The sequence below is a fragment of the Bactrocera tryoni genome, chromosome 2 (genome assembly GCF_016617805.1).
Source record: "Bactrocera tryoni isolate S06 chromosome 2, CSIRO_BtryS06_freeze2, whole genome shotgun sequence".
In the NCBI taxonomy this organism is placed as follows: Eukaryota; Metazoa; Arthropoda; class Insecta; order Diptera; family Tephritidae; genus Bactrocera; species Bactrocera tryoni.
In genome coordinates, this window is record NC_052500.1 from 64,030,123 (window position 1) to 64,045,553 (window position 15,431).

The 15,431-nt window shown below is 34.7% G+C and overlaps 1 protein-coding gene across 4 annotated transcripts in view; it reads right to left on the minus strand.

The window, feature by feature from the left end:
• Positions 1–15,431, minus strand: part of LOC120768011 (cyclin-dependent kinase-like 1) — a 50,484-nt gene that overhangs the window by 15,230 nt on the left and 19,823 nt on the right. Inside the window, exon 1 of one of the 4 annotated variants that reach the window (XM_040094443.1) lies at positions 4,593–4,882. The exons of 2 other annotated variants lie outside the window; for them this stretch is intronic. In XM_040094443.1, coding sequence (XP_039950377.1) covers positions 4,593–4,627 — 35 coding nt within the window. In that variant the 5' untranslated portion in view covers positions 4,628–4,882. Of the gene's footprint in view, positions 1–4,206; positions 4,375–4,592; positions 4,883–15,431 lie in introns of those variants that run through there. One more of the 4 variants, XM_040094444.1, reaches the window with a different exon arrangement.

Genomic DNA, 15,431 nt, shown 5'->3' on the forward strand with positions numbered 1-15,431 from the left:
TTGGAGTAACAAGGAAATAGAAGGAGTACTGTAAAAGACATTTAAGTATTATTGAAATACAAAGTTTTATTATTTAATTTCAAAAGTTTTGTTTTGTGTTTAAGATTAAAGATACCGCTAAGGCAGACTTTCCTTTATGAACTTATTGATTTCTTCTAAATGTTTGATGTGACGTAAACAAATTATTTCGTCTTACATAAGATGGGATAAAACAAGAAAAAACGTTAACTTCGGTTGCACCGAAGCTAAATACCCTTCACAGGTGCATTTCTGTTAGTAACTATGTGTTCAGATTGTATGGAAGCTATATGCTATAGTAATCCGTTCTAAACAAGTTTTTTAGAGATTACATTGTTGCCTTAAAAAATAACATATATCAAATTTCGTCAATATATTTTGTCAAATGTGAAAGTGGTCCATACAAGCATTTGATTCCGATCGTTCAGTTTGTATGGCAGCTATATGCTATAGTTAACCGATCTGAACAATTTCTTCGGAGATTACATTGTTACCTTAGAAAATAACATATATAAAATTTCGTGAATATATCTTGTCAAATGTGAAAGTTGTCCATACAAGCATTTGATTCCGATCGTTCAGCTTGTATGGCAGCTATATGTTATAGTGGTCCGATATCGGCTGTTCCGACAAATGAGCAGCTTCTTGAGGAGAAAATGACGTTTGCAAAATTTCAAAGCGATATCTTAAAAACTGAGAGACTAGTTCGTATATATACAGACAGACGGACATGGCTAAATCGACTCAGCTCGACATACTGATCATTTATATATATACTTTATAGGGTTTCCGACGATTTCTTCTGGGTGTTACAAGCTACGTGACAAACTTAATATACCCTGTTCAGGGTATAAAAATTGAAACTCTTTCGAAATTGAAATCTTTCCGGTATCTCCGCAGGAAGCTTAGTTTCAGGCTTGCACGCAGCATCTTATAATTATGATTAGCTGTCTAGCAGCATAAATATAAATACTCGTACTATGTAACTACGGCTATACCTGCTTTGATCTCTTTTACTATGCTTACTGTTGCATCAAGCTATTTCGTGATAAGAATTGTAAGGTTACTAGACCTAAGCGAAATCTCTGGAAGATGCAATGTTACTGAGTTTGTAAAAACGGAAATCTTCTTCTGATAGCTTTAGGTTTCGCTGTTCCCTTGCAGTGTTGTTAAAAAGTAAAAGCCGAGCAAATTGACTGGGATTGACTTTGGAATTGACAAGAAATTTGTGATAAGCTTAAAGCTCTTCGCCTTTAGATGAGGGCTTTTTGAGCTAGAAGTTTTTAGTTTTTCTAGAAACTGATTTCTTTGAAACATACTTTACTTGACCTATGGCGAAACTATGAACATACGTAGTCAAGTGCAGCTGGATCATTTCAATATGAGAAAATATTTAATTCGATATTGGATATTAAAGAATTGGATTAGAAACTGCATTCTTATGGTTGGATCTTTAGGTAATATCAGTGCGGAGCACATTGTGTCCAATTTGAACAGACTCGGAAGATAGGATAGCAAAAGCAATTAATAAATAAAAAATACAGTGAAAGCTCTGTTAAATCGAAATTAACTGAACAGAAAGGCTGGTAACCAGACATTTAGAAAATTTTTTGCATGAACATGTTCAAAATTAAACCTCAAGTACAATCCCCGTGATTCTTATATCGACAAAAACGTTTTCGCCTTTATCCGTAAATGAAATTTTCACTGTATTGAATAGTTTGTTATGTGAATAATATGTTCCATGAAATCGCGTATACGATAAATGTTCTGCGGATCATTCAGAAATACTTTGCCTAAGAGACTAGATGTCGACCAACGATTTTTAAGTGAAGTTTAAACAATCTAAAAAAATCGGTGGAATAGGAAATACTTGTATGTGATATAGTTGTCTGATCTGATGAATATCAAATTGCATCTAGGCATTAAATTTCATAAGGGTAACTCAAAAACTGACGAAAAACTTCGACTTAAAAATCACTGGTTCGAAACTGGTAATAGGTCCATAGTCTCCTAGGCAAAGTTGTACATATTGATCTGTAGAATATTTCCTGCATACGCTATTTTTTCGTTTTTTGGACTCTCTGTAAATCGACACTCTCTATATATATAATTAATTTTATATAATTTAATTTTGAATTCAGTCAACTATTAAAATCAACAATTTACATATAATATAATAACTAGCCAGTTGCATGAACACATATGTATTTAGTTGAAATCCAACACGATAAACAACAATTTGTTACACAGTGCTACAAAAAACATGTATTTGATCTCAGCAGACACAAATTATATCGAAATGATTTTTCAAAAAAAAGTGCTTGAAAGTTTGTTTAGCCACTTGGAAGCCACTCAGCGTTTAATTCGTCGAATAGTAATAGAAAGTACACCTGCAGTAAGAGAAAAGTCCTTGCCATCCACGTAATTATTTACAGTGGCTCGGAGAAAGTTACAATAAACAACAATTTGTTACACAGTATTACAAAATAATGTAGTATTTGTTCTCAGCAGACACAAATTATATCGAAATGATTTTTCAAAAAAAAGTGCTTGAAAGTTTGTTTAGCCTCTTGGAAGCCACTCAGCGTTTAATTCGTCGAATAGTAATAGAAAGTACACCTGCAGTAAGAGAAAAGTCCTTGCCAACCACGTAATTATTTACAGTGGCTCGGAGAAAGTTACAAAATCCATGCTGAAACCCAATCAAGGAAAAAAAGACTGTATACAGCGGCGAATAACTTATTAAAAGCGGTTGATTAAACACTATCAGTCACTTTCTTTAAAATTTATACCTGGAACATTTCTGAAATGTTCCGTTTATCTCCGTTTATATAAGAGATTTTACTAAAATCGGTTCAGTAGTTTAGAAGTCCATCGCAGACAAACAACGTGAGACGTAATAAAGATAAGGGGCAATAACACTAATTGAAAAAGTCGACTATTATTCTGGGCATGAGAATTTAATAATGAATTTATCCGTTTTTGGAGTTAGCTTCCAAAGTCGAAATAATTGACCTCGAATTTCGAAATATAACATATTGAATTCAGCTTTTCTAAATATTGTACTAAAAAATGGGCATTATCTAAGTTTTCTTCTAATATTCTCCGTTGAATCTTATACTCCTATGACAGATGTTATAACGTGCAAGCTTGTGGAAGTATTTTCGAAATATAAAATTAATGTTTTTTTCGAATATGCGACTCTGATCCTTTTAGCATCTGCCTCATATGCTCCAGCGATAAATGTTATAGAGCATTGAAGTGGAAAGAAAGCGTTGATGGTGCCATTGCTATTACATTTCTAGGGTCTTACTTACTGAAATTAGCAATGAAATTAGCATAAATTCAATTTCGAAATTCGAAATTCGAAAACAGATAATTTGGGTTTCAGAGGTTAAGTTCTAAACCAGAGAAATTAAATTTTCACTTAGTACTAAGTCTATCGATAGAAACAATTTTGGTTCAATACACAGACGATTCATTTTTAGGGTTTTGTTTATTAAAATTAGTAATGAAAACATCATAAACTAAATTTCGAAATTCGAAGACAAACATTTCGTGCTATAGATGCTAAGTTCGAAAGACAGAAAAATTAAATTTTCACTTAGCACTCAGTCTACCGGCAAAAACTTGTTTTGTGCAATACCTATTATAGATGAGTTTTTAAAGTGTAATTTTATATATTTTTTTTGATTTTAATCGAAAAGAAGAAATTATTTCTTTTCAAAGGGGGTAAATATGTATAACAAAATTGTCAAAATGACTGGCGAACAGTCAGAGGTTTAACTTGCTACGGAAAATATGTGCCGGCCTTTTAAGACCGCAGGATTCTCTCCGAATTTTGCCTATTAAATTTTTTGTTTTATTTTTTAGATTTTTTACTAGAAAAATCCGTTGATAGCCCACTGTAAAAATTATTTTTGCGAGCGTAGAATATTTACACATATTGCAATGCGCTCATTTTATGTTTCTTTAGTGCTGATGGGTTAATTGATAACCACGCAAATGAATTTGAAGTGCTAACATGATTTTAGAAAGTGAAAATTGTAAGTTCGTTTCAACAGTTTTTAAATAAGTGTTTTTAAATAATCTAAATAACGTAAGCATTAACTAATCTAGGCAAGTTCTAACTCATTTTCAAGAAATTTAATACTCATAGTAAATTTTTGTTTTCATTTACACAACCTTTTCTTTCTAAATTGGCGAGCTTGTGTCATTCGTGGGCAATATTTAGATGTGTGTTAGTAAATGAAATTAATATTACACAATTGACAATGATTTGAGCACTTTTTTGAACACAAAATCGTTGATTAAGTATGCACAAAACCGATTAGACCGATCAAGATCGGAGCGATAAGCTGCTAACTCTTCCGCGTGTTAAACGGCAACTGGAGCAGTCAGCTGCTTTATTACCTCATTATATTACGGCATAGAATTAAAAACTCAATAGGTCATATTTGCACGCATGGAAAATTGTACGAATATACATATAAATATAAACATATGTAAGCAGGCATTTAGGTGCTTACGCATTTGGTAAAGTTATGGTTTAAAAATAGCTATCTGCTTACCGTCGCAGCGAAAATAATTTCGAGAGCTCGAACATGTTTCTTTTCCACTGTTTTTGTTTTTGGTAAAAAAATGAACAAGATATGTTATTAAGGCACGTCACACGTAAATTGCACTAAAAATAGTCGCTAAACTTGCTGTTGCCGAAAATTTTTGTATAAGTCTTGTGACGTCAAAGCGAACGAAAACGCTTGCTGGCACATGTAAAAATCGAAAAATGTACAACAATTGCGTTTTTTGTTATGTTTTTATCGACCGTCCGACAATGCGACCAAACGACCGATCAACTCAAGACGACTACACGGAATGTCCTTTCGCCAAAGTCCAAGAGTGCTGACGTTATACGCTATTGAAGCGTGCTGAAGAAGTATATATAAATACAACAACAAGCCATTGTGCAAACAAAAATTATTGTATTTACCAAGTCCAAGGGGTGTTTGTGGTGGGCAAAAGGTGTATGTGTGTGAGTATGTGTGTGTGGCGAGTGGTAAGTGACGCTAGTCATATGGGGCCAAGTGCTTGTGTACAGTATTCCAGCGTTAATTAATGTAAGTGTGAGTGTATACATAAGTAAGTGTATGAGTGTGAATATCGAAATGTATGTTTGTATGTGTTTTCCCCCTTGTAATGTTTGGTTGGCCGCATACATGCAGTTGTTGAATTTCAATTAGTACAAGTTACTCATACGCCATGTAGCAGCATGTGCTGTACACATCTCCAGCTGCGTGTTGACATTTGTTGCGAATTCCACACATATACATACATGCATGCAAATATATATAACCATTTCTGCAGTTTGCTTATTGCTAAGAAGACTTTTCGGTCGGTTTAACCTCGCTGCTCTTGCAATACTTGGCATTGCAGTTTGGGTCGCAGGCGCCGTCGTCGCACGTGCGTACCAGGCATTAAAGTCTGCGCGCTGCAGTTGAGAATGCGTGTTTACTTTGCTTTTAGCGTTCTGTTTTTTCGTGAAATATTTTTTCAGTTAATTAACTTGAAGTTTTGTTTAATAACAAGTTGCATGCGTGAGAAAATGCGCGAAGTAATTATACGCTTGCACGCATGGACAATTCATATAGACCCAAGAGAGTTAGTATGCAGCTAAAGCAGAAATGGTGCGTGAGCTGTGCAGTAGCGGATTTTCTAAAGGCCGCTGCTTAAAAGTTTGAAACATCTGATTTGCAGAAATCCATATTATTATCCTTATAATAAATATTTTGCTATATCACCTTGTAGAGAAAGGCGAAAAATATAGTATCTTATCGATTGTTGTGAAAATGGTTTACAGATTATTATCTCCAACAGAAACAAATTACAGGCTCAGTCACTCAATTCCCAAGCTGAGTGCAATAAACGTCAATTTCATCTTTTCTACCGATGCGATAAACTGCTTTCCTGTTATAATAAAACATGTAAAAGCAAGTATTGCAGGGATAAGTTCGTTAGTAACCGAACTTTGCATACCCTATCATGAATTAAAACTGGTCAAGTATGTACCTTGAGGTGGAAATCAATGTATGTATATAAATATACATATATGTATATATGGAAAGGAATGTTGTGAAAGAATTCAAGATTAATTTTTTAGGAAATCAAGAAAGGACTAACAGGTCAATTGAAAAGTCTCCTACGCCATCGTTTTCACTGACTTGTGGCTTGGTGCACTGTCTTGGTGAAACAGCCCTTTTTTCTTCAAATGCGGTCGCCTTTCGGCGTTTTCGTCCTTCATACGGTCCCACATACGTAACACTATGTAATACTCGCTGTTGATGGTCTTTCCTTTTTCAAGGTAGTAAATATTATTTGATGTGCATCCCAAAATAAAAATGCCATAACTTTGCTTTCCACGCTTCGGAGCTGATTCATAGTGCGCAGTCCACTCGGATGAATATGAAGTGACATGATGGAGTCATGTTTCATTTATGACCACTATCGATGCAAAAATTCGAGTTTATTACGCTTGAACATCACCAAACACTGCTCCGAATCATCAACTCATCGTTCGTTTTGGTCAAAAGTGAGCTCGAGCGGCACCCACTTTGCAAAGAACTTTTTCTTACCCAAATATTTGTGAACGATATGACGTACACGTTCAGTTGATATCTTTAGAGTACCTGCTATCGCGAACGATTTCACTTTATGGACGTCCGAAATTATTTTGCAGACTTTTTTGATGATTTTATTAGTAACAGCCTCTTTAAGAAGTCCACTGTCTTCATCGTTCTCGGTGCGCATTTCTCCTCGCCAAACTTTATAAAATCACTTTTCCATGGATGATTTCCCTGGTGGAGAGTCCAAAGTTGATCTATTCGAAACTTGGCTTCAATAGCATTTTTATCCCAAAATTATATAATTTACAAGCTAATAATTCGACAACTGTCGAATTCATATACGCGCCTTTTGAAGGTTAGAGCTAGATAAAATTCATATGGATTTAATTCCAGTATTGCCATCTATCATCTAGCTATGTATCACGCCGTGGACGAAATTTTATGAAGAAGACACTCTGACTGACGTATGTGGCATAAAGTCTGCTAAAATAACTAAAATCAGTGTATATAGTATATGCTAGATGAAGTAATTCGTAGACAATTTTTATCAATTTTCTGCATTAAACTATAACATACTTCCTTAGGATTGACTATTATGGTCTGATTTGTTACAATTTTTAAACTTGATTGAGCATACCATAACGGCACTATTCATGCAAAGTTCTGACACGATATATAAAGAACGTTTCAAAGTAAAGAGGACTTAAAAAAGTCAGAACAAATGGTTCTTTCGGCAAAATCAATTTATTTTATTCAAAATAGTTTCCTTTTACTTCAATACAGCTTTTTGCAAGGTCCAAAAGCATGTCGAACGAGTGGTTTAACTCGTTGGCCGGTATGGCCGCCAGTATGCCTGTGCAAGCCTTTTGAATGGTCTCTACGTCTGCATAACGCTTTCCTTTCATAGGCAAATGCATTTTTCCGAAAAGGAAGAAGTCGCACGGTGCCATATCAGTTGAATACGGGGAGTGGTCAATGGTGAAAATGTGAGTTTTGGTCAAATAATAATCCTTCGAATGTTGGATTCTGAGCAGTTTTTGGTCGTCAGTCAATTTGTGCGGAACAAACCGTGCACATGTATCTCGTAAGCAAAATGCTCGTCCAAAATGCGTAAAATTGATGTTTTGGAGATATTCAATTCCATTTCCATATATTTCAATAATGATTTCGGCTGATTTTTGATGAATTTACGCACAGTTTCGATGGAATTTCCGGGTGATCAATTTGTATGGCAGCTATATGCTATAGTTAACCGATCTGAAGAATTTCTTCGGAGATTACATTGTTGCCTTAGAAAATAATCTATACCAAATTTCGGGATTCTGTCTTGTCAAATGAAAAAGTTTTAAATACCAACATTAGATTCCGATCGTTCAGTTTGTATAGCAGCTATATGCTATGGTTAGCCGATCTGAACAAATTCTACGGATATTACATTATAATAAAAATAACCTGTGCCAACTTTTGTGAAGATACATTGTCAAATGTGAAAGTTTTCCGTACAAGAACTTGATTCCGATTCAGCTTTTATGGCAGCTATATATAATAATGGTCCGATATCGGCAGTTCCGACAAATGAGTAGTTTCCTGAAGAGAAAATGACGTTTGCAAAATTTCAAAACAATATCTTAAAAACTGAGGGACTTCGTATATATACAGACGTATAGATGGACAGATAGACAGACTGACACGGCTAAATCGACTCTGCTCAACATACTGATCATTTATATATATACTTTATAGGGTCTCCGACGCTTAATTCTGGTTGTTACAAACTTCGTGGCAAACTTAGTAAACCCTGTTCAGGATATAAAAAATAGCTGAATAACGACACATATCACCTTTTAGTCGACTTTAAAGCCGTCTTCGACAGGACGACTGCCTCTATGCCACTATATCCGGGAAGAACCTCTGCGAGCTGTTCGATACCAAGCGAGGTTTCAGATAATATCATGTGACTTCTTCAACCTATTGCTGGAGAAAATAATACGAGCTGCAGAGCTAAATGGAAGGTACAACCTTCTATAAGAGTGTACAGCTGGTACAAACGCCGATGATTTTGATATAATTAGCCTCAACAACCTCGCTGTTAGTTCCGCTTTCGCCAAACTGATTAAGAAAGCAAAGACCAAGACGAAATATCTCCTGTCATCAAACAAACAGTCATCGCATTCGCGACTTGGAATGCACGTCACTGTTCGCAGTCATAACTTCGAAGTGGTAGATAATTTCGCCTATCTTAGAACCAGCTTCAACACAACTGGTTTCGACTTTCGACTGAGTAGGCAATTGAAAAGGCTATAACTACGTGAGCAGTGTCTATGCCTGTAAAGAAGAAGAATAGTAACGACTTTTTCGAATAAATTTTTTTACAATTTCAGTACTTTAATTGCATTAACAATCTCAAAACTCTTTCCGGACTTTTTTATTTCGTGCCAGAACTTAATATTTGAGTAATGTATATGAATAATGTCGAAGCAATAATCAACTGATTTCACCAATATACTTGTAATATATCCATTCAAACTGTGATATGACTTATGACACCAACCTAAGAATTATTTAATAAACCAAAATATAAATCAAATAATTTTTCAATGGTAATTGACTTAGTAAATTATAACTCATAAAGATAAATAACTCTCAAGTTTTCAAATTTGGAATTAGAACAACGCTACACCAGTTGGCTTATAATCAGGAAATACTTAAGTGGCGTAGAAAATTGCTGGACATTGTCGAGCAAGAGGGCAAGAAGGCAAACGCCACGATTTCAAAATTGGCATGCAGCCGAGCACGAGTTTAGGCGCACAAACACAACTAACCAAAGTGTATGGTAGTAATGGTAAACAAAGGAAAGTGTTTGTAGTATAGATGTATATACATATATATATATATATGTATGTATATTTCCGTATATTTAATGAGCTCTGCACCGCAAATCAGTTTGTAATCATTTGCCTCGCGGTCACCGTTTCACATTTATAACACTTTAGCATGCGGTCGGTTGCCTTCTGTTTCACACTTAGCCACAAATATATATACAAGTACGTATATATATATAATAAACAACAACATATATAAATGAAATAAACAAAAAATCATTGTAATATCCATATCAGCAGCGGCGTATCGTGTGGTTCGTGGTCGGCTTTTGACCTTTGTGTGAAAATTGAAAATTGTGGGCATTGTTTACATGTAAATATATTGTTGTACAAACAAATCGTTGTTGTTGCTTTGCTGACTGTTAGTTGCTGAAGTATTTTTTTTCCATTTTATCTATTAATGTTCAAGCTCTGTATAATACCCACTTGTGTATTATTTAGAAAATATATTTCTCACTCTTCTAAATTGCCTGCTTTTAGGCGCTGAATCGCTGTGGCGCTCCTGTGGAGCTTTGTGCTACATTTTATTGTATTACTCGTATTGTTGCTTAGCGTTACTTTTCCGTTAAGTGTTTTACTCACATTCCACATTTCGTTGCTATATTTTAGAGCTATTAAAGAAATTTGATTTGCATAATTACTACAGTCAGCCACATGAATTTAGCCTTGTTTCGAGTGTTTTAGGTATATTTTTTAGTGAAAAATATTTTGGAAAGGTATAATAACTTAGTTCCATTACTTAATGTATGTTTTGAGTAATGTTCACATAGTTAGTTTTATAGAACTTCTTAGGAGATAAATAATATTCTACATATTCTTTAAAAAGCAAAGCGCATTTATGAAACTCTATTCAAACTAAGCATCGACTGAGACAAATACCTACCTACTGAAGACTTCACACTATATATATACAAGATATTCTGAAAGTCCCTTTTTTCAGGAAGACAGTTGTATTTGTTCATTGCTTAGGAATTATTAGACCTTTTGCCCTGCACATCTGATTTAAAGCATGTCAATAGTGCATTGACTCTCACAAATATTATCTTAGAGAAGTTTGGCAACATTGCACAGGATCTCCAGTCGCGGTAAGCAAATTAGCTTACAAATACAATTTTAGAGAAATTTGGCAACATTGTGTAGGATCTTCAGTCACTACGGCGTATTGATTAGTAGCAGTTTATAAAGAGTTTCTACAGTGTGGTTAGAGCTATTTAATTAAAAGAATGAGCGCATTGAAACTTACAAATACTTTTTGTAGAGAAGTTTGGCAACATTGTACGGGAACTGCAGTGACAACGGCGTAATATTAGCAACAATGTATAAGGAGTTTCTATAGTGTGGTTGGCTTAAAGAATGTCAGCAGCGCATTGACCCTCATAAAAATTTTCTTAGAGAAGCTTGGCAACATTGTGCAGGATTTAGCAGCAGTGCGTAAAGAGTTTCTACAGTGGGTTAGCTCCATTCAGTTTATTGCATTGCAACTGAACCTCTCAAATATTGTCTTAGAGAAATTTGGCAACGTTGTATAGGATCCTCAGTTGCTACGGCATATTAATTAGCAGCAGTATATAAATAGTTCCTATAGTATGAGTAGAGCCATTTAGCTTAAAGCAAGTCAACAGTGAATTGACCACAACAAATATTATCTTACAGAAGTTTGGCAACATTGTAGTAGTTTCTGTAGTGTGGCTAATGTTGTTGTAGGGCTTTATTCACTTCAGCATTTCCAAAAAACCGAATTTTTCGCATGTATATCGAAGGTTCTTACATTTGAGAATCTTGAAATTTTCACATGACCTTCTTAAATATATATGTTAAGTAAAAACCGAAGGAAAAAACATTTTTAATAAAAATTGAACCTCTTCAAGCCACCCCTAAGGCTTAAAGGAAAAAAATTATCAAAAATCAAAAGTTCGACTAGCCCTCGCTTGTTAACTGGTTCTATAATTTGTTAATAATTATAATTTTTTTGAACTTAATTAAATTGTGTAAATTTACGTTATTTAATTAATTTACTAAATAAAATATCTCTTCCCAAAAAATTCTCAAAAAAAAATGAGTTTTTTCTGACTTGCAAGTGAATATAACCTTTTAAGGACTTATTACTCCACACAAGATAATAGAAAGTAAGTAATAGAGGCTTAAACAATACGGAAGACAACAGCTCCTCATCCCATATTTGTTTCTAAAAACACCAGTTTGCTATTACAAATTAGCTCCAGACAATTCGTTCTTATTTCGAAAATTACAGACGAAGAAATTTTTGTATTTCTTAACAAAAAATCTGGTTTAATATTCATCTAAATCATTCTATTTTTCGTATAAGTTCAACTATTGTCACTTTTTGAGCAGGATTTTTTTCTTTTAGTCAAGAGATATTAACACAATGTTTAGAAATTTCTTTAGTGGGCGTGGCGTTAAATATATTTTTGTAGTTTTAATTTTACTACATTTTATTTATTTTTAATTTCCATTAATATACTCTGGCAATAAGTTACTCTTCGGTTTCGTGTGAATTATGTACTTCCTTCCTTATATAATTTTCTCTACGTATTTATTTACTCATTATTTTTTTCTTACTCATTCAATTTCACTCAAACTTCGCTGCTTCATTTATTCGGAATCGTTGAACTAAGTGTATGTACGTATGTTTAAACATAAATTCGAGTCTATTCTCGTAGTGTTCTAGCTACTAATGGTGTGGTAAGTGGTCTGCCTAATTAGCATTTCTTGGTTTGGGGGAAATTAATTCATAGTTACTGCTGGCGACTTGCCATAAACTAAAGTGGTGAGATATACTTGTACAATTATACTGTATAGTATACCAAGAAATAATTAGCAAACATTATGAGGCTTGAAATATTTTAGCAATGGAATGCAAGAAGTAAGAAAATTTGTGTGGTAAGAGACAGTAATTATCGTATTAGTAAGTAAACAGTAATTAAAAAGTTTCGTAATAAAGTTTGAGTGAAATTTCTGCGGTTTGTGAAATAATTATGACACTTCCATAGGATGTAATGAATTTTTTCTACATCGTCTATTGAAACCTTTCACGTAATAATTAATAGCTCATAACGTGCCGTATCAACATTATTTTGTATATGCATTAGGGTGTGCAAAACTAAAAGATAAAAAAAAGGATTCCTTAGATACCGTGAAAATATCTCCGTAATGACAAAAAAAGAAATTCTAGTAAAAATTGAGTTATATCATTTAATATACAAGTACGTATTAATAGGCGACGCATTACTAATTTTGATTTCCCATTTAAAAAACGCAGTAATATTTTCTTGTGCCGACTGGATGTTGAATGCATTTGAACTAATTGTTGGATAGTGCATATAAAAGTTTATTCTTTAAGGGACCTCAATTAATCGCCTGTAATTCGGTGCATTTTAAGACACTAATAAGTTCCTTTTTCTACTAAATTTCACTAATTTTCGTAATAAAAAAAATTCCTTTTCAGATAAGATTGGGAAATGTTCGGGGTGTACGGAGACGCAGGGATAAGCATCTATATGAATGGATCCAAACTGGCTAATCGAGGGGTAAGTGGTGTCTCTTCAGCAAAATGAGGCACCACATTCTTCTTTCGTTTATCAGACCAGTGCAGCCTTCCAAGTGGAGATCACAGCAGTTAAAGAAAGCCTTCTTGTTCAGATCTCCTTATCCTTGTGCTCACAACAAGAAATATATTTTTATATACGGAAAGCCAGGCGGCTTTGAGATTACTAAAGTCTGAGGGTTTCGTCAAATAATTCGTTGATCTTTTAATGGATTTAGTAACCTATATCACCTGCAAAAGGTTCCATAGTGAAATTCCTGATAACTGTGAAGCAAATGAATTAGGCAGACTAGGAACCATCGTTCAATTAGACCCCGAAAAAGTGAGCATTTATATATTAAGGATTATGTAGATTTAATGCACAATAATGTTATCATTTTAGCACAGTTTCGGTATTCGACAAGCATCAAATCCTCAAGTTGCTAGCCGGCAGCAAATAGAAAAAGGACAAACGTTGTTAGCTACATACAAGGCAATCGGCCGGTCGGTCCTTAACTATGCGATACCAATATGCTCGCCTGGATGCAGGGAAACGCAGACGAGGAAGCTGCAAACCTGTCAGAACACTGCACTACGGAATACGATAGGATATCGCTTGATGTTTCCCGTCGAACACCTGCATAATGAGGCCAGCATGCTCCCAGTTGAGGAGCATAATGAGTGGAACCGTCTCTTAGGAGCATCAAAAGTTCATTACAATATGCCGAGCAGCCATTCACAGTGGAGCCATAAACAACTTAACCGATTTCCTCTCAATGAATGACGTACTTGGATTCAAACCACCACCCATTGCAGACGAACAGCTCAAGTTGACGCGAGAAACGATAGTGACCCTTGCGTAGCTTTGTTCTGGATACTGAAGCAGGTTAAATTCTTACTTATTCAGAGTAGATGCTGGCATATTAGACATTATATGTGCAGTATGCAATGAGTATCCGCATGACATTAGCCGCGTCTTTGCATGTCCTACTAACCTTACTGATCTGACGCCTTTCTCCCTTTGGTTCGATCCCGTCAAAAAATCACGTTTGCTGGGTCTACTGTTGGATGACGTCGATGACAACTTATCTAATCCTTACCATCCTAACGGGGATTTTGTACCCGTTACAACAACAACTACTTTCAGTTCGAGTGCTAAAAGGTCACCGTATAATTAATAGAATGGAATCAGAGAATATAATAAAAAATCTTCTATAACGATGCAAAACTTTGTATAGGAAAATAATTGCAATTATCAGTCTCAGGGTCAGAAAATTTTTGTATTGATTGAGTTTCATAAGACCGAGGTGGACGTAATAAAATCAAAAAATTTTCGTCTGGGTGATTTCAGAATAAGCTTCTTAAGTCCTGTCTGCCTTTTTGAAAATCCTTATATTAGGTGTTTGTGGGCTAGAGAATATGTTGCTCAGTTTAAACACTTTTCTGATCCAAGAGTATACTATAATCAGGAATAGGGTACTAAAAACAGTAAATAAAGTTGTATTTCTAGAGTACCACTGAAATAAATCTATAAACTCAAAACAGCCTTCAACACTGACAGAGTTTTGTATGAAAAAAGAACCTCGAAGGTTTCATCAACATAGCCGCAAAGCGAAGGCATATACTAATAACAATGAAAAAGAAAAGGTAAAAACAAGAATAATACAAGTAAATAACAACTCTCACAAATATATTTCACAAGTTCTATAAACCATAGTCGCACGAGCAGACAAGCCAAACTCTATTAAACAATTGAAACACTCATCAGCATATCATTTATTCAGCAAGGCCGTTTGGCGTACTGCATATTTAAAATATGTATAGACAAATAAATAAATATATACGCACATACAACACGACATGTGTTGACATGTGACTGCTTATACTCGTATGTGTTTAGCTCCTTTCAACGCTTTAAGTTACCTGGGATTGGAGGAACGTAAAATGACAGGCGAGTGGTTAGTCATTTTTAATAGCCTTGCACATGCAATACGAGCTCATTTCGTGTAATCATATAGATACATAAGTGCATATGTATATAAATATAAGTGGTAATAGCACATATGCGTATAAGTCAAAAAGCTGTTGCATATTTTAAGGCGCATTCGACCGTTGTTTCGCATGTTTCGTTGTTATGTAGCTGCCGTTTGCAAGCGTTGAAGGTTAAGGCAATAAACTTCACACAATAACAGATATTTGATGATTTGTGTGCGTTTTCAAGTGCAGTATTTTAGAGGCCAAATGAAGCAGCGTAATGAGAGAGGGAGTGACAAGGTCGCGGCCGCAGTGGAGTAGCGTATTCAAGATGGGTTGAGTATGTGGTTCTATTGTGTTTTGTTTACTTTCAAATGATGGATTAAGGAA